At 46.8% G+C, this 19,773-nt stretch overlaps 1 protein-coding gene across 1 annotated transcript in view; it reads left to right on the forward strand.

Moving 5' to 3' along the window:
• Positions 1-3,286: 3,286 nt before the first annotated feature.
• Positions 3,287-19,773, forward strand: part of LOC123230599 (zinc finger protein 383-like) — a gene marked incomplete at its 3' end in the record, with an annotated part of 42,036 nt that continues 25,549 nt past the window's right edge. Inside the window, exon 1 of the mRNA XM_044656731.1 lies at positions 3,287-3,352. Within this exon, the coding sequence (XP_044512666.1) occupies positions 3,287-3,352 (66 nt within the window). The remainder of the gene's footprint in view (positions 3,353-19,773) is intronic.

Here is a 19,773-nt window from a genome sequence, read left to right on the forward strand (position 1 = left end):
GTTGGGAGCATTTATCAGTTATCTCAGAGAGGAAAGTGCTAGTCTTCTGGGTCCTCCTGTGCCCTGGTTTTCCTCTAAAAGGTCTTTGCATTGTTGGACAGGAACCTAGAGATGTCTCTTCCAGAAAGACCTTCTAAGTTCTAGGGAGCTTCAGGTCAAGGGTCAAATCATTGTGGAAGACTCTCAGATGTGGAACTCTGCCTGGACCTCAATGTTGTCTCCCAAACAAATCTCTGAGAAGTGCTCAGGCAGCTGTTCCTTGGAACCCTCCCTCTTCGGAATGGGTTCAGCACTAGCAATATTCTTCTTTAAAAGTAGTATAAGTGGGCAGCTGGGTAGCTTCGTGAATTGAGAGTCAGGCCTAGAGACAGGAGGTCCTAGGTTCAAATCCGGCCTCAGACACTTCCCAGCTGCGTGACCCTGGGCAAGTCACTTGACCCCCATTGCCCACCCTTACCACTCTTCTACCTAGGAGACAATACACAGAAGTTAAGGATTTAAAAAAAAAAAAATAAAAGTAGTATAAGCGTAGAGCTCCTGGCTTCAGGTTGTGCTGTGTCCTTAAGCTTCTTTTAGATTTCTCCCAAATCCCAGGACAAATAGTGGGAAAAGAAGATCAGCATTTGATGCACCTCCTCTTTGCCAGCTGCTGGGCCAAGGGCTTGCTTTACATCAAGATGCCTCTTTATCCTCACGATCACAGGAGGAGTTGGGTGCCGGGATTATTATTGGACAGTTGAAGAAACTGAAACAAATAGAAATGAAGTACAACTAGTAACTGTGAGCTGGATTCAAACTCAGACACTCCTGAGTCTACTGTACTATCAGCTCCTCTGATTTCTAACTAATGAAAAGTATGGAACAATGCCAACCTTGTATGAAGAAAGTCTAACAAGCCCACATTTTCCAAGTGCACACTGGTTCCAGGATTTTCTCCTCTACCTCTCCACCAAAATCAATGTCATGGAAGCTCTCCTGGAGTCCTGGGAAACATCCTGGGAAAGGGCCCTACTGCATACCCCTGTCATTAGCAGGACTAACAGACTAGTTGAGAAACAGAATTGGGGTCAAGTGTTTGTGGGGTTCCCCAGCATGAGAATCTTGCCTAAAGAGGCCAGTAAATCCGTCCATCAGTTTTATCGAGGTTTCGGGGAGTGAGGAGCAGGGTAGAGTGGCAGGACAGATCCAAGTCCCTGTTGTTGGGACTCAAGGCTGATCTGGCATAATAATCCATTTAAAGAAAAATCCTTACCTTCCATCTTAGAATTGATAACAAGTATTGGTGCCAAAGCAGAAAAGTGGAAGAGGCTAGTGTAATAATAAACAGAGCCAATGTTTGATAGAGGGGCGATAGATAGAGAGTCTATATGGGATGAGACTTTCTCCTCCAGCTCTCCCCTCTTGCCAGATACACACTGGGAGACTTCGAGGGGGTGTCACCCTGAAACTGGGTGACCTGGATGGTCATGCCGCCCCACAGGAGTTGGGGGCAAGGCTTCCCTATAAGATGAGGTATGGGGTACCCCAATCCAATTCTGAATGAGGGTGGGGTTCACACAAGCCTCCTCTGAGGTCAGTCAACTTCACAGCAGATGGTCTGGCTTCAAGATGGAAGCAGCCTGACCAAGCTATGATTCCCCTCCCCCTCATTGTCTCTCAGGCACTCTGAAATGCTATCTGACTAATGAATGGTTTTTATTATTCGCAATTTGGGGTTGGGGAAAGGGGTGAAGGGCAGAGGGATTTTGGAGTGCCCTCTTCTCTATTTCTATGGGGTTCATCACTCGGGTGGGAACCTGTGGGGTTCCCAATCTCAAGCTTCTTCCTTCACCTCTTCTTCTGTTTCTTTTTCTATTTCTATCCTTTCTATAATTGTAAGTTAAACTGGAAAGGGTCTCTCAGCAAAGTTGGATAATGGGGGAAGGAGACTAAGAGATTGCTCCCAAAATGGAGTCCAAAAACTTAGCTAACTTGATGATTGAAGTCTTGCTGGGTGATAAGTGATGGAATCTTTGACCAGAGAATCCAAGTTTCAATGTCCAAAGAAAGATCCTCAGGAAGCCTTCAGGACTGGATGTCCACCTCCTCTCTCCTCACAGTCCTCCGCCCAAAGACCTCTCCTCCCTTCTTCCTCTGAGAAACTCCCCGAATTCTCTCCGGTCTCAACTGCCAGTAACTGTCACCAACTGTCAGCCACTCCTCTGGCTCCTTTTGTCCCATCCCCCTTGCATAAATCCCATCTTTACATTAGGCAGTTGGGGCTAAGTGACTTACTCAGGGTCACACAGCTAGGAACTCTGAGGTCAGAGGACCTCCCATCTCTAGGACTTACTCTCTATCCCCTGATCCCCCTAGCTGCCCCAATAATAACCCTTTTACCCAGTTTTGGGAGAATGGCACTTAAGAGGATTGGGGTGCTGGGGAGGGAGTAGAGACTGGCTGTCTCTCAGAACAGGTTGCATAACATGATAATGTGGCACATCCTGTTTTGGTTCCTTGCATTACATGCACTGATGGGTGAGGATAGACTCATGGAGGGATCCTGGGAATGGAGCAGCTCTGGATGTCCAGCCCTTCCCCTAAAGAGAACTCAATGACAAGCTTCTCTCTAGCCTCATTCCTGACTGATTCCCATGCCCAGGGCCTCCAGCTCCCCAAGAAGATGTGATCTCTCTTTTGGAGCAGTGGGAAGCCCCACCGATGCTGGAGCAGGAAGGCCTAAGGAGCTGCTGCCCTGGTAAGTGAGGGGAAAAGAGGTGTGGGAGAGCTGGTGTGACCAGAGGCTTCTGTGGATTAAAATTAAGCAAGGGCTAGATTTGGAGGCAAAAATTACTGATTTGCAATTCTTAGATATTTTTTAGCAGTGGCTTTGTGGGTAAGTCACTGAACCTGTGAACCTCAGTTTCCCCTTTTGTAAAATGGGGGAGGAGCAGGTTGGACTCCATGGTCTTTCACTTCCCTTCCAATGATAAATGTATGATCCTACAAGAAGTCATTGTTTATGGCATATGGGGGCAGGGAACATTCCTGAAAGGGTGCAAAGAGGGGTTAGTCTATCCAATATGAGTGCTTTTTTAGATTGTCGTAATGAGGAAAAGTTCTGGGTAAGATAAATCAGTATATTGATTAGGCTAGCAATAACCAATGTATCGACTGGTCCATGATTTCTCTCAGTGATCAAAGACGCAGCTGGAGATCTGGACAGGAGGAGATCCAGCAAAAGGCAAAAGGAGGTCCGGAGATTCCTAACTTTAAAATTCGAATCTTTTCTTCCCAGTTTGGTATAATGGGCGAACTGTTGCACACCAAGTCCATCTGTGGTCATTGTGTCAGTGTAAAACGACAAGACATGGTTGGGGAAAGACTTTGCTTTAAATGGGAAGGAAACTCTGAAGGTTTTTAAACTGACCAACAGTTTTCCTCTGAAGGAGCCACTTTAGCCTTAGGCCAAAAGGAAGGCTTTTGAGGCCGGGCTGAGAGAAATGTCATTTGGAGCCAGGGACAGAGTAAGAAGATAGAAGGCAATGGGAGAGGAATTCAGATTCGAAGGTCATTTTTAGCTTTTCCTCAGTGATCCAAAGTTTGGGGTTGAGAGAAGTTTATGGGTTTTCCTTTTTGAAAAAGTAAAGGGATCATGAACTAGAGGCTGATTTGGGGGGTTTTTAAGGTAAATTTCCAGAGTGCAACCATCACAATGGATAAGTTTTTGTTTTAAAAGACCAACGAATGCTGGTTGCTATAGGGAATTAGCTTTAAGTTTTCCTTTTTGAGTGGAGAGAAGTAATCCAATTTGGCATTTCTTTATTTTGGGAGCATTATTTTTCTCATCGATGATCATGGCCACATGACAGGTATTAGAGAAAGGAATTCCCCACCTGGGAAAATTCCGAAGAATGCCCTGCATTGTATCACCCCAGTTCTGGCGTGTGGGGGAAGTGAGTAAAACTTACTAAGGTCAAGTTTGCTATATGGCTTGTTGAATGGAATTTATTCAGAACCCCTGGACAAGACTTTCCTGCAGTCTAGAATCTGAAAGATTCTCTGAAGAAGACACCTACTGTAGTGAGAGGAATCTCCTCTTCCCCTGTAGCTGGGCTGAAAATAGAGTCTTGAAGGGCATCCAAAGGACAAACTGTCTTGTGTGATATCTTGCAGGACTGGACGGAGTAAGGAGTACCGGGTAACGCAAGAATGCTTGTGTCAGCTAAAAACTCCCTCCTCTATTCCTGGAAATCAAATTGTAAAAACATGTTTTTCTTTGTGGTTTTGCCCTATATAAGGACTTATTATCCTCTCATTAAAGGGCACTATTTTTCTGCAGCCATAGTGTCCTGCCTCGTTTCTCTTAGGTTATTCGTTGGTCCGTAACAACCTATGAGAAATCCGAAGGAGCCCCAAGAGGGCACTGGAACTGATAAGTGTCGCCTTTCTTAATTGCTTTCATTTGGCCTTTCAAATTTCTGTAGCAGTCAAAAGCCTGGCCATTTTATTTACCTGAGAATTATACTCACTCTGAGCAAAATCCCTTTTATAAGCTATAAGGATAAAAAATAATAAAGGCTGGTATAAATATATATATTAGTATTTTAATTAAAGCCATGCTGATAGATAAAGTTATTAGACCACGCGCTTGTAAGAATTTAAAACTGCCGCCTGCGCCATTATTGTTACCTGAGTCTGCTGGCCAAGAGGCCACTCCCCCCTAACCCAGGAGATTTAAACTGTTCTGTGTGCAGACGTAGGCAACCCCACGCCCAAAGAACCGGAAACGGAAACCCGTTGGACCACGGGAAATGTAGTTTGACATAGAAAATATATATACTTTTAGAGAGCATTTCCCAAATTTCACTTTTACAATTCCCCGTGAGGTCTGGCAAAAAAAAGGTTAGTCCTTTTTCTTCGCTGGACCTGTAAAAATAGACAACTTCTAAAAATTTCAGGAATTTGGGGATAAAAGAAAGAGATGAAAAAATGGTTAAAATTAGCCGCATTGACAAAAAACCAATTTGGGGGCAGTCCCCTATTGGTATAACAGTGTACAATTAAAACAATATATACAATTCAATTTCCATTCCCCATAGTTCAATCAACTGCACCCCCAAGTTCAAAATTTGATCTTCATGGTACAGTGAAGGCTTTTCAGACATCTTCATGGTGTCTTCACCAAACAGGTTCATCGTCTGGATTCTGGGGAGATGGCAAGATCCTTATCCTGAAATTATTCTCAAAAGAATTTAAACTTTACATTATAGATTACAAAACATACATTTTCTTCTAAGATTTATACAAAGCAGAGAACCTCGAAGGAAGAGAGCCATTCCCCAAATATTAGCTAAAGCAGATAAAGTTTAAAATAGTAGCATTTTGCTTTGTTAAGAGGCTTGAAAGTAATATCTGTTAAACTGAGAATTCACAGCAGAGATTCCAGAGTGCTAGTTCAGTATAACAGAACATGTTTGTCTCAAAGTAGTATCGGAAGAATTTAGGAAAGAAATGATGGAGCCTAGACATACTTGTTAATAACGAAGAGAGTTTATTTTAAACCCTGAGCATGGTGAGAGAGAATTGCCATCGAAGAGTGAATTGTATGGGAAGATATTTGGGAAAAGAAATGCTATGGAATAAAATTGGTTATGGATGCAGTCACAAGGCGAATGGAAGGGCTGAGAAATGGCTAAGCTAGGTTTCTGCCAAAGTTCTACAGGTGAGGGCTGATCATGACCAACTTATGCATGGCATGAATATTCCAAATTATGGGAGCTTTTCTCCCTCAGTTTAAGTTACTTCCCACTTTTCTCCTGTTAAAGCTATTTTCTGTAATCATATGATGAAGGAGCCTTAGAAAGGCCAGGCCTAGAATATGGGAACAGTGAAGGCAAATATAAATTTTTAGCCATTGTGAATGAGGTCCCTTTTCCTAAAAGGAGGAAGAATTTAGGTCATAAGGAAAACCTGGCAAAACATCAGTGTCAAAAAGGGGGGAAGCAACACATATATAAATAGATTCTAAACAGCATTTTTAATAAACAAGGTTCAGATAGTACACTGACTTTCTCCCCAGTACCAGTGAAGTTTATACACCTTGAAGCCTCAAGGCTGGAAACAATGAGATAAAGAAACCTTTATGCCTAGGAATGCTACTGAAATAGCCTATAGACTAACCCAAGTTCAATGGTAAATGAGCCTTTATTGCCAATGAACTTGGGAAATTGAAAAGTGTACCCAAAACTAAATTGGCTAAGGAGATCCTATGTCACTGCCTCAACAAGACAATTATTTTCACAAGAATTTTTTATCTACAGATTTTACATTAGCTGACTCAATTGCAACATTTTTTTCCCTACAAAGTAAGAGGGATTATAGCTTCTTTACAAAACTGTTGACAGCCCTCAGATCTTGCACATCTCCACTGTGTTTTTCCATTTGCATCAGGTTTTGGTTTCTTGATTGGCATTATATGTGTATTAAATTCTGAGCAACCAGCGACTAGAATGCCTTGTTCCAATATACTTTGAATAATAGGTCTGACTCCTTCTATTGCCTCTTTGCTCAGTCTAAACTGAGGAATTTTAGGTGGTATGCCCTCTTTGACTTCAATCTTGACAGGTTCTGCAGATTTGATCATTCCCACTTCCATGGAATTTTTAACCCAGACAGCATCAGGGCTCTTATCAGGAATCTCATGGATACAACCCTCACTGTTCTTCTTTTCCCTCTCTGCTTGGTCTAAAAATAGAATTGGATGGTGCTTAAGAGATCTCTTGGGCAAATGTAGGAATAGTTTACCACTAGGATCACACTGAATGGTAGCAGCAAGTTTACACAAAATGTCTCATCCAATAAGATTGGATGGACAGCCAGGAATTAGCAGAAATGTATATTTCAAGGTCAAAGGACCAATTTTTACCATCTTAGATCTTAACTTTGGCACAATCTCTGCTAACCCTGTAGCACCATGTACAGCATTGTACCCTCCAGTTGGCAATTATCTGGAACTGTTTGCAATACGGAATGAGTTGCACCAGTGTCAATTAACCCGAACTGAAATTAAAGGTTCTTAATCCCTGTTTTGTGTTACTGGGATAAGAGGCATTAGAGTCCTATCAATTGGCTGTGTCTTTAAAGATGGAATCCCTTCTTGCATAGAGACGCTAGCCATTTCTACTCCATTAGTGCTGTTTTCTTGTTGTGATAATTCAGAACTTCCTGGTTTAGCTTCTGACATTATCAGTGGCTCCTTGTAGCTCTCTATGGCTTCAAACCCTGACTGAGAACAAGCTTCTGTCACGCTGACAGGCAGCTGGGACTCCATGGCAATGAAGCTTGATTTCATGGAATTCTGCACTATCAGAGATTCTTTCTTCAGGGAACTGAGCATGTGATCAGAATCAGCGATCACATCCCCTCTTTGGTTAACTTTGTCAGTTGTTTTAACATAAGTCCCAAACTCTATGTCCTTAGAAACACCTTCTATCCTTTTGACAACTTCTGATGATAATAACGAATCAGAGTAGATAACATCTGCTGTCTTAGGTAGTAGTTGTTCTTCTTTTTCTAAGACATGAGTCTTATCCCCTTTGAACTCTTCTAAATGCAGAAACTCAGATAAATCACTAGAAGCTTTTCTCTCTGGATTGACACAACTGTTATCTAAACTTGATGGTTTAGTTTCTATTTCTCTCATTACACAAGCTTTTGGTAGGTATTCAGCAGCATGCGGATCCAAACTTGAAACTTCTCCACATGTATCGCTGTTTTCATTCTTGACACTCCTGTCTCCAGAGGATAGAACAAAGTCTATGTCAAAGTCTGAGTTCCCTGTGCTTTTCTTGTCAGCAGTTTGGTCAGATACTGTAGTCTTACTGGCTATAACGCCTTCTATGGGGCATTGCTCCACACACTGGGCCACATTCAATGAATTCAAGTTGTTACAATGTAAATCCCTGACATGTCCTTTATCCAAGACTTCTGATGGATGTAAGTTTGGAATAAAGTTATGGAGCTTAGATAATGATTGAACCATTAAGCTTGGTTATAATGTCTTGTCCTCAACATAGCAATTACCAAACATCCCTTTCAAGTCCTGTAACTGCATATCCATACTTGCTAGTAAGGACCTGAGCTTTGACTATTATCAGCTTCATTGCTTGTTATCCCATAGATTTCTTTTCCCATTTGCAAAATATCATTTTACTCCTCAATTTCCATAGCAGTCTTTATTCTACCAGTAAGAGTATCTACAGCAATCTCATTATTTAGTTTCATGTGCTTTTCTTCTGCCCTAGTGCAGTCACTTGTATCACTGTGCAGTGCTAATAACTGGTGTGCAGTTCATAAAGTCTTTGGTCTTTCACCCTGTGAAATATAACTTTCCATTTTTGCTAATATTGGAGATACACTCTCATTTGAGCAGTGATGATCACAACACTTGTTATTATGTGTATTATTATTGTTGCTGTTTCTAGTGTTGGAATTCCATTTGGAGTTGTAGTAAGTCTTCCAACTCAGTAACTGGCAATTATCCCGGTCCGAAATGGCTTCTTGCAAAAGTATTTCCACTCCTTGTCCCCCCCAAAATGGCTTCAAGACTCAGTTCTAATCTCGCTTTTCCTGCAAGAAGTCTTTCTCAGTTCCCTCCACTTCAATTTTCTTTTTTCTAAAATTTTTCTTTCTTCTAAAATCTTATTTAATTTACACTGCACGTAGCTGGTTTGTCTGTAATTGTTGGCACACTGTCTTCCTCTTTAGTCTGGGAGGTTCTTGAGCAAAGCACTGTCTTTTTATCTTTCTTTGTATTTCCAATGCTTGGCAAAATGTCTGGTACAAAGAACCAGCTAAATAAATGTATATTGATGCTGGTGGTGATGATGCTTGATGGGGTGGTAATACTGAACTAATGGCTTTCTTTATTTCTTAAGCTGGTTACCACTAAGGCTAGTTTTGGGTAGGGGAGGGGTAGAGATATATTTACAAATGAAAATGATATAAAAGATAAAAGAAAAATAAGTACATCAAACTTTTTAATATTTTATTTTTCCTCAGTTACATGTAAAAACAATTTTTAACATTCAGTTTTTTTGAATTTTGAGTTCCAAATTCTCTCCTTTTGCATTTCTTTCTCCTCCCCCCCCCCACAATGACAAACAATGTGATATAGATTTTACAATCTATGCAGTCATGTAAAAAATACTCCACATTAGTCATTTTGTGGAAGAGGTCTCTAAAGAAAAAGAAGAAAGTTAATAGAGGAGGTTTTGTTCTGCATTCAGACCTCATCAATTCTTTCTCCAGAGGCAGATGGCATTTTTCATCAGAAGCCTCTGGCATTGTCCTTGATCACTGCATTGCTGAGAATAACTAGGTGGTTCACAGTTGTTCATCAGAATATAACACTCTTGTGTTTTTTTATTGAAAAATTTTATTTAATTAATTTAGAATATTTTCCCATGGTTACATGATTCATGTTCTTTCCCTCCCCTCCCACCCCCCATCACCCCAGCCAATGAGTAATTTCACTGGGTTTTACATATGTCATTGTTGTGAGGAAGATTAGATTAGTTATTAATTACTTTACTCTGAGATCTCCCAGGGCTAACCACAGTTTGTGCTAACCCCTAATGGAGTCTCTCTCTCAGGGCACAAGGCACTTCTTCCTGCTCCTTCATTCCATCTTGGAATTCCCAGCTCCAGCTCCTTCCTGCTAGATACACCTTAATTCTCAATTACTAACTAATCTAATCTTCCTCACAACACACTGATCAAGACCTATTTCCATATTATTGATATTTGCATTAGGGTGATGGCTTAGAGTCTACATTCCCAATCATATCCCCATTGAACCATGTGATCAAGCAGTTGTTTTTATTCTGTGTTTGTACTTCCACAGTTCTTTCTCTGGATGTGGATAACATTCTTTCTTATAAGTCCCACCAAATTGCCTTGGATCATTGTGTTGCTGCTAGTAGCAAAGTCAATTACATTCGATGGTGCTACAATGTATCTGTCTCTGTGTACGATGTTCTCCTGGTTCTGCTCCTTTCACTCTGCATCAATTCCTGGAGGTCTTTCCAATTCACATGGAATCCCTCCAGTTCATTATTCCTTATGGCACAATAGTATTCCATCACCAACAGATACCACAATTTATTCAGCCATTCCCCAATCAAAGGGCATCGCTTCATTTTCCAATTTTTTTGCCACAACAAAGAGCATGGCTATTTTTGTACAAGTCTTTTTCCTTATTATCTCTTTGGGGTATAAACCCAGTAGTGAATACTGTCACTGTTTATAATGGTCTCCTGGTTCTGCTCACTTCACTTTGCATCACTTCATATAAATCTTTCCAGATTTTTCCAGTCATCCTGCTCATCATTTCTTATAATAGCACAATAGTTTCCCATCATGATCCGATACCACAACTTGGTCAGCCATTCCACAACTGATGGACATTCCCTCAATTTACAATTCTTCACTACTACAAAAGAGCTGTTATATTTTTGCACATATACATCCTTTTTCTTTTTAAAAAAATCTCTTGGGGGGGGCAGCTGGGTGGCTCAGTGGATTGAGAGTCAGGCCTAGAGACGAGAGGTCCTGGGTTCAAATCTACTTCAGACACTTCCTAGCTATATGACCCCTGGGCAAATCACTTAACCCCCATGGCCTAGCCTTTACCACAATTCCACCTTGGAACTAATACACAGTATTGATTCTAAGATGGAAAGTAAGAGCTTTTTTTAATCTCTTTGGGGGCAAAGCCAAGTTGACAGTGTAGTAGCAGGGAAATCCTGAAGCTGCTCTGAATATCCTTCTACATCGATCTTTAAAAATCATCTCAAAAGGACAGAAGTCAAAGCAGGATGAGCAAAGGGGCTCACCCATTGAACACAGCATGAAAGGTAGGCAGAGAGAAGAGATTTCCATGTTAAAGGGAGCAAACTGCACAAGGAAAAGCACCCCTGCCCCACCTATCCCACCAGGACTTGGTCAATCTCTGAATTCTAGAAAGTGGGCAACACTAAAGAAAAAGCACTTCAGAATGTTAAACTGGAAAAAAACCCACAGAACTATTGAATAGTCAGAAAAAACACTTTTAATAAGGATAAGGGGTAAGCACTGTATTAGGTCTAGTCACAGTGCAGTGGGCTACAAATCCACACAGAATCCCCAGACTTTTGCAGCTCTGGTCGCTGACCCCTGGGAGTGTCACAGTTGTAGATGAAAACTCCAAAGAGCCATTAAAATTGGGAATCCTATATACCTCTTGGGGAATTGTGGATTGGAGAGTATAGTTGATTGACTTTACAATGGTACCAAAGAAAATGAGTCCTAGACAGGAATAACCTGAAAGGCTAATGCTTTACAATGGACACAAAAGGGAAAGATCCAGTCAAGGGCTGGGCTACCTTGGAAAAGGACTTAGAAAGCATTGGGACAAAAAGAGATACTTAACACCTGATGGGATTAGCCATCCCCACCTAAACTACTTTAGAGTCTGTTGTTAGTCTCTTAGCTAGACTCTTGAAGTTTATAAGAAACATGAGACACACAGTGTAAAGGTAAGAGACTGGAGCAAAATTTATTGAGCATCAACTGAGAAAAAGAAGACGAGAGTAGCAATCATGATCTCTGACAAAGCTAAAGCAAAAATAGATCTGATTAAAAGAGAGAAGGAAGGTAATTGTATCCTGATAAAAGGCAGTATAGACAATGAAGAAACGTTAGTACTCAACATATATGCACCAAATGGTATAGCATCCAGATTTTTAAAGGAGAAACTATTAGAGCTGGTGGAGGAAATAGAGAGTAAAACCATATTAGTGGGGGACCTTAACCTTCCCCTATCAAATCTATATAAACTGAACCAAAAAAAATAAATAAGGGGTAAGAGAAGTGAATGAAAATTTATAAAAATTAGAGTTAAAACCCAGCAGACTGGCCATTATGGCAGCAAAGGAAAGTGATAAATGTTGGAGGGGATAAATTTGGACACTAATACACTGCTAATAGAATAGTGAATTGGTCTAATCATTCTGGAAAGCAATTTGGAACTATGCTCAAAGGGCCTTAAAAACTGCCTGCCTTTTGATCCAGCCACGGCACTGCTGGGTTTGTACTCCAAAGAGATAATAAGGAAAAAGACATGTACAAAAATATTCATAGCCGTGTTCTTTGTGGTGGCAAAAAATTGAAAATGAGGGCATGTCCATTGATTGGGGAATGGTTCAATAAATTGTGTTGAAGACGGAATATTATTGTGCTGAAGGGAATAATGAACTGGAGGGATTCCATGTGAATGGGAAAAACCTCCAGGAATTGATGCACAGCAAAAGGAGCAGAACCAGGAGAACATTGTACACAAAGACTGATACACTGTAGCATGATAGAATGTAATACACTTCTCTACTAGCAGCAATGCAATAATCTAGGATAATCTAGAGGAATTTAGGAGAAGGAATGCCATCCTTATCTAGAGAAAGAACTGTGGAAATGGAAATGCATTAGAAAAATATGATTGATCACATAGTGCAACAGGGATGTGATTAGGGTTTTGATGTTAAAGGATCGCTCTACTGCAAATATGAATAACACGGAAATAGGTTTTGAACGATGATACACATATAATCCAGTGGAAATTGCTTGTTGGCTATGGGAGGGGGGAGGAGAGATCTGGGTAGGGGGAATCATGAATCATGTAACCATGGAAAAATATTCTAAATAAAAAAAGGAAAATTAAATAAAAAAATAAAAATTAAGAGTTAATAGATATCTGGAGAAAAGTAAATAGGGATAAAAAGGAATAGACCTTTTTAGCAGCATATGGTACATATACAAAGATTGACCAGATACTTAGGCATAAAAAACATCATAGACAAATGCAGAAAAGCAGAAATAATAAATGCAACTTTATCAGATCATAATGTGATAAAAGTTATAATTAGTAAGAGTTCATTGAAGAGGCCAATTAAAATTAATTGGAAATTAAATAATCTAATTCTCTAAAACCAGTGAGTTAAAGAACAAATCAGAGAAACAATTACTGATTTCACTGAAGAGAATGACAATGAGGAGACAATATATCAGAAGTTAAGGGATACAGCCAAATAAGTGCTCAGGGGAAAATTTATATCCCCTGGGTGCTTATAGCAATAAAAAAGAGACAACGAATTGGAAACGCAAGTAAAAAAACTAGGAAAAGAACAAAGTAAAAATCCTCAGATAAAGACCAAATTGGAAATTGAAAAAAGCAAAGGAGAAATTTAAAAAACTGTAAGTAAAAGAACTATTGAACTAATAAATAAGACTAGGAGCTGCTACTGTGATAAAACAAACAAATAAAATAAAGTATTGGTTAGTCTAATTTTTTAAAAAGAAAGAAGAGAATAAAATTAACAGTATCATGAATAAGAAGGATGATCTCACCTGTAATGAAGGGGAAATGGAGGCAATTATTAAGAGTTATTTTGGTGTCTGTAATGCAGGAGCCCAGGATAGGATGTGCCTGTTACCCTGCTGTGGGGCCTGGAATGAGCCCCACCACCCTCAAGATTAAAATTAATATCCAATAACTCCAAGCCTTATATAAGATTTACTAATCCCGGGAAGAGAGAGAGGTGGGGGTCACACACAAACTTTATCTCCATCTTATCCTATGACCTGAGAAGGAACACGGGAAGCTGGGATTTAGAGTTCTGGGGAGCAGATTCTAATCATACATCCTCCCCCATCCCGTTCAGGTCCATTCTGGCAGAATGGACTCCGAAACTCCCAAACTGGGTCCAAGGGTCAGTGTTCTGGGTCAGTCTGAAGCCCCAGACACAGGGACCTGGAGGCATCTGCTTTTGTCCTGCTGTCCTGCCTGCTCCTCCCTCCCGGACACCTCTCTGAGCTTCCTGCACTATTCTCTTGGGGAGTCTCTGCCTCTGCTCCTGCAGAACTTGTTGGCCAACCCTTGTTGGCCCAGTGCAGTCTCTTGGCCAGTCCATTAGTCCTCACAAGGACAGAGGGGTGCAAGCAGGGCCTGTGAGAGACTCAGGGGGCCTCCTGAAGGAGAGTCTCCCCAGAATTTAGTGTGGGGAGACGAAGGGGGGTGAAAGTCGAGGAACCAGTCTGGAACCAGAACGTTTGGACTCTGTCCATAGTTTTCCCTTATCTGGAAATGGGCTGGAAGGGGAGCAGGGAGCGGGGAGGGACCTGGGCAGGGAGGCAGGAAGACCTCAGTTCAAATCTGACCCCAAACAGCTCCACTGGGAGTGTGACACGGCTCAGCCCGGAGGCACAGAAAAGAGATGCGGGAGGATAGAAAAGGGGGAGGGTCGCCCCAGAGTGCAGGGAAGCAGGGGCGGCTCGGAGGCCTCTGGGAAACAGGAAGTCGGGATCCCGCCCAGTCCACCCCTCCTCCTCCTCCACTTCCAAAGATTTTCCTGCTGGGGCTCCTTCCGGGGAGCGCATACCCACCCCACCCCGGGCAGTGTGGCCGGCACATTTCCCTTCCCCTGACTGGGGTCTAAACCTCCCTTCCTCATTCAGTTTGCTGAGCAAGAGCCAGCCTGAGACCCAGGAGCCCAAGAGGGTGCTTTCTCTGGGCGGTAAATACGTGAGGGCGGGGGCGTGGCCAGAGACGGGGGGGGGGGGAGGGGCGGGACTTCCTCCTTTCCTTTTTCGGTGGCTCTTTCCTCCTCCTGACCACGCCCACAGCCTTTCACTTTCTGCTCCTTTTCTGCAATGCTGGGAGCCCCGGAACCGGAACCTCGGGCAGCGCAGAGGCCTCTAGGAAGCCGGAAGCCGTTATCAAAATTGGCCCCGGGTCACCCCACTTCCTCTGCTTCCAAAGGTTTTCCGCCTGGCCTCGGTAGCCCCGGCGAATCCTCCCGCCCACCCCGCCGAGTGAATTGGTGAGTACTTTGTGAACTGGGGGAGGCCCGGAGTGCGGAGGAGCCAGATGGAGAGCAGCGAGGACCCTCAGGTGGGTATGAGTGGGGCTGAGTTCGAATTCTCCTTTTTACCAGTCNGCGGGACTTTCTCCTTTCCTTTTTCGGTGGCTCTTTCCTCCTCCTGACCACGCCCACAGCCTTTCACTTTCTGCTCCTTTTCTGCAATGCTGGGAGCCCCGGAACCGGAACCTCGGGCAGCGCAGAGGCCTCTAGGAAGCCGGAAGCCGTTATCAAAATTGGCCCCGGGTCACCCCACTTCCTCTGCTTCCAAAGGTTTTCCGCCTGGCCTCGGTAGCCCCGGCGAATCCTCCCGCCCACCCCGCCGAGTGAATTGGTGAGTACTTTGTGAACTGGGGGAGGCCCGGAGTGCGGAGGAGCCAGATGGAGAGCAGCGAGGACCCTCAGGTGGGTATGAGTGGGGCTGAGTTCGAATTCTCCTTTTTACCAGTCTCTTCGGGGCCGACCAACCCCCCCTGTGTCTTCTTGAGGCTAATTCCTGGAGACCCCCTCCCCCATGTCCGGTGGCTCTGGAGCTGGGCGGGGCCGAGCCGCGCCTGCCTGTCAGTTTCCTCTATTCTCTGATACCCTCTAAGGACCCAGGAGTCCTGCCTCCGCGGCCCAGGGTCCCGCCCCCCGCCAGGGCCCCCTCTGGGCAGCCCCATCCCAGGCACGAAGCTGTCTCTGAGCCTCGGGCCTTTCCTGGGCGGAGCAGCCCTTGTGCTCCTGGTGCCTCCCTTCCTGCCCTGGCACCCCCGTCTGGGCTGGGGACCCCAGATTGCCCTCCCTCCGCCCCAGGCAAGCCCCTTGTTGCCCCTCGGGCAGCCTCCGCTTCGCTTCCCCAAGCTCGCTCTATTCAGGCTAAATGGGCAGGACTGAGCAGAGAGAGGGCAGAGAGCTTCCTGGAGGAGGCGACAAACTCAAAGGGGCCTCCGTGGGCTTGCTGTGGGTCTAGGCTTTGTCTGAGGACGTGGGGCGAGCCACTTCCTCTCCTATCGGCCCTCCCCCTTTTGTCTTTGAACCCTGAGTTTGGCCTGGCATCCCTGCTGCTGGCTTCCTGGCTGGACGATCTCCCCCTGGAGCACTGGGAGGGACCTCCATGACCGTCCTCCAGCCCAAGGGAGCCTCCAAGGGCCCCTCCAGCAGGTACTTGAGGACTTCTGGGATGGAGAGCTCCCACTTGGTCCTCCTGCAGCCTCCTCGACCCCCCAATCGGAGTTTGGCTTTGGTCCAGTTTAGTATTTTGTCCAATTGGGCCCCGATTGACCTCTTGGCCGCATCCAGGCTCTGTTCCTGGTTTTCCTCCTCCTCCTCCCTGCGCCTGACCCCCCTTCACCTGCCCGATTTGCCTAAGAAGGTTTAAGAAACCCTCCCAGAGGCCCCTGTTGACCCCAGGTTGTGGACCTCGGATTCCCTCAGCACCTTCCAGCCAATGGGAGCGCCCTGGGGGTTCCTGACCCCAAACTTCCTGTCCGGTTCTCACCCCGAGTCTCCTCCTCTGCCTCCTGCTCCCCGTGGCTCCCCCTGACGCAGCCCATCGCTGAGGGGGAGCTCCTCGGCCTTACAGGAGCCTGAAGATGAGGGACACCCAGGCCGGCCGCTCCGGGGCAGACAGACTCCCAGCTTTCCCAGGAGCTCTGCTGCCCTCACCTCCAGGCGTAGGGCTGGGGCTTTCCCTGAGGCTGTTGCCCAGCTTTGTCTTGGCAGTCTAGAGGAGGGGAGGGCAGGAGGGCATGGATGCGGGGGCAAGAGCAGCCCTCAGATGCCCAGCCTGGTGGGTGGGGGCCCAGGGGCAATCCAAACCCTGCGGTGGGGTTTCCAGGTTTGGGAGCAGTCTAGGGAGAGAGAGGGCTCATTCCAGGGCTTGAGGGGTCCCACCTGAAGGAGGGCAGGCTTGGGGAGAGGAGCCGGCAGGGCCTTGAGGTCCTGGTTCAGCCTGGGATTAGAGGGTGGGCCTTGGGGGGGGGGCAGCTCTGCATTGGGCAGGACCCTCCTAGAGTGGGCTACCCGGAATCTGGAACTCTGTGAGCTGGGCCATTCTTCGTCCCCTGGAGCAGAGATCTCTGCCTGTGCAGGTTCCAGGTAGGTCTCCTGCTGGCCCCTCTTGCCTTGTGAACCCTCTAAAACAGAAGCCCAAAGAGCTTCCGGGTTCAGCATCAGCAGATCTCTTGAAGCCCCTGGAAAAGGGAGGAGGAGAGGAGCAGAGATTGGCTGAGCAGAGTCCACCTGGCGCTCGGGAGCAAAGGACTGTTGTTCTGGCAAGCTCAGGGCGCCCCCAGGCTGGCTGGTCCTGATTCAGGCCCTGGAAGGATGGAGGCATTAGCGAGGGGAACCTTCTGGAGGTCCTGACAGGGCCCCCAGGAGCACACCTCCCCCTGGCCCTGGCTCCTGGCTGAGCTCCTCACCCCTAGCTCTTCCAGATGGCTAACAGCTTCCCCTAGTTTCATCCTTCCCAGATTGACCATTGGGTGACACTTAGCCAAACTTCAGGCCTTGCCCACAGGGACCCAGGAGTCCCCCTTCCAGCTTCTCCTTCAGGACCCAGGAGTCCTGACCCCCAGCTCCTGCTTAGAGATTCCATTTCATGTCTTCAGTCCCAGCCCTCTGTGAGGTTCCATGAACTCTGCCTTCCTGTCCCCAGGAGCCAAAGCCCTTTCCTGGCCCCCCTCTTTGGCCCCCTGGCCCTTGGGCGGGTCCCCATCAGGGCCCAGGCCTTGGCCTCCCTGGCTCCAGTTCCCTTTAGGGATTCCCAGCCTCAGCTGGGCCAGAGGGTCCCAGGCGCCCTGCCCAGCTCCTAGGGAGCCCTCAGCATCCTGACATCCTGTTTCCCCAGATTTAGCCTCCCCAGGATCCTGCCTCCTTGCCAGGAGCTCTGCTGGACCGTGTGCCTTCCCAGCCCCTCCCTGGGCTCCCCTTTACCATGTTTCCTGCTTCCCCTTCTGGCAGAGCCCTGAGACCCCTTTCCCTTGCAGGGGACTGAATCCCAGTCCAGGTTTTGGTTCCCACTCTCGGGGCTCTCCTAGTCATTTCCTTACAGCCCGCCCCCCCCCCCCCCCAAAGCCCCATCCCAGCCTTCCCAGATGAGTCAGGCTGTTGTCTAGACATTTAGGGCAGCCGGGTGGCACAGTGGGTAGAGGGCCTGGACTACAGCTGGGAAGCCTCTTCCCCTGAGTCCCCATCTGGCCTTGGTGGGGCAGGAGTGTCCCCCGGGCCCTGCCAAGTAGCCATACACAGCCCAAAGGACACAGTCCCTGTGGACTACTGGGGGGGGGTGGGGAACGGACTCCTCTCAGCAGTCTTCAGACAGCAGCCAGGGCCGTGCTGGGGCTCCCTGGCCAGTCAGTGAGTTTCCCAGGCACCCGGGACGAGGTCCGAGCCCTGCTCCGTTTCCCCCATCGCTGCCTTCCCTGAAGTCTGCCCAGAAAGGAGCAAAATGGAACCCAAAGGGACCGAGGGGTGGTGGGGGGGGTGGTTAAGCTATCATCAGCACCTTTTTACATTGGGCTGTGCTTGCCCCCCACCTCTGGAAAAACAAGAGAATTATGGGTAAAGTGACCTCAGTGCCTTGGGAATGGCAGGGCCACGACCACCCACCAAGTGACCCCTTCCTTAGATCAGGATGGGAAGCTCCCCTGAAAACTCCAGGGTCCTCCCACCCCCTTCCTCCCTCTCAATAAAGATTGAGTCGTTCTTTGGACTAGACCCCCCATCAGCCTCAGGCACTTCCTAGCTGTGTGACCCTGGGGAAGTCACTTAACCTTTTCTGCCTCAGTTCCTCATCTGTAAAATGGGCTGGAAAAGCTGTGACCCTACAAAATCACTCTGTGGGAGTTCTAATGCTCAGGGCGAGTGATGGGGTGATGGAGAACTCTGCACATAAGCCCCCCTGGGGGCCACTATGGTCTCAGCAAAGACCCCAGGCCTGGGAGAGAATTCCCGGGACTTTGCCCTGATCTCCAGACAGTGGGGGGTGCAGAGCTTTAGGACATGGTGGGGGGGACAACATCTGAGTGAATCCTCCGAAGCCTCGGGCTGAAGTGGCCAAAGAGGTGCTTTTGGGTTAACCATCTTCCTGGGGGCCCTCCTGGGGAAGAAGGCAAAGCCAGGGCAGAGTTCCTGCAGGCTTTGTGTGCAGGAGGAGCTGGGCTGGCGCGGAGGAGATCTCGGCTTCCTCAGCCTTGCTTGTCCTTATTCCTTCGCCCTTTGTTCAGGCCTCCACATTGTGGGAACAGACAAGACCAGCTCCTGCTCCCCTCGGGGTGCTCTGAGGCCTTGGTTTGACCTCTGGGAGATGCAGGCAGAGGATTGCCTCAGATGGCCCAAGGAAATGGCAAAGAACTCCCGGGTCTGCCCCGAAAACCCCGAAGGGGGAAAAGAAGAGTTACCAAAGCGAGGACAGGTGGGTTCATTGTGTGTGTGTGTGGGGGTGTGGTTCCAGGAGGGCAGAGCCCTGCCTCAGGAGCCTGGGAGGCTTTGCCCGGGCCTCTCCCATGTGGGATGCCAAAGCCCTGCTGCCTCTTGGGGGTCTGGGAGGATGGCAGAAGAGCAGGAACAGAGGGGGAGGCTCAGCTGCCCTCCAGACCCTCTTCTCTTCCCAAGATGCCCCCCTCCCTGTGCTGATAGCAGGCTCTCCTCTGAGGGCAGGCCTGGCCCTGGGTGCCTCCTGGGGCCCCTTACCCTGTGGAGATCCCTGTGGGGCAGCCTCGGGCCTGGGAAGAGAAGGGAAAACCTGTACCCTCTGGGTCCCTTCTCCCTCCCCAGCTCAGTGCAGAGGCCCAGGGCCTGGCCAGGAGGGATGGGGCTGAGCCAGATCCGGAGCTGGGAGGGAGATCAGGGCAGCCAT

This window comes from Gracilinanus agilis, chromosome 1, assembly GCF_016433145.1.
Source record: "Gracilinanus agilis isolate LMUSP501 chromosome 1, AgileGrace, whole genome shotgun sequence".
Classification (NCBI taxonomy): domain Eukaryota; kingdom Metazoa; phylum Chordata; class Mammalia; order Didelphimorphia; family Didelphidae; genus Gracilinanus; species Gracilinanus agilis.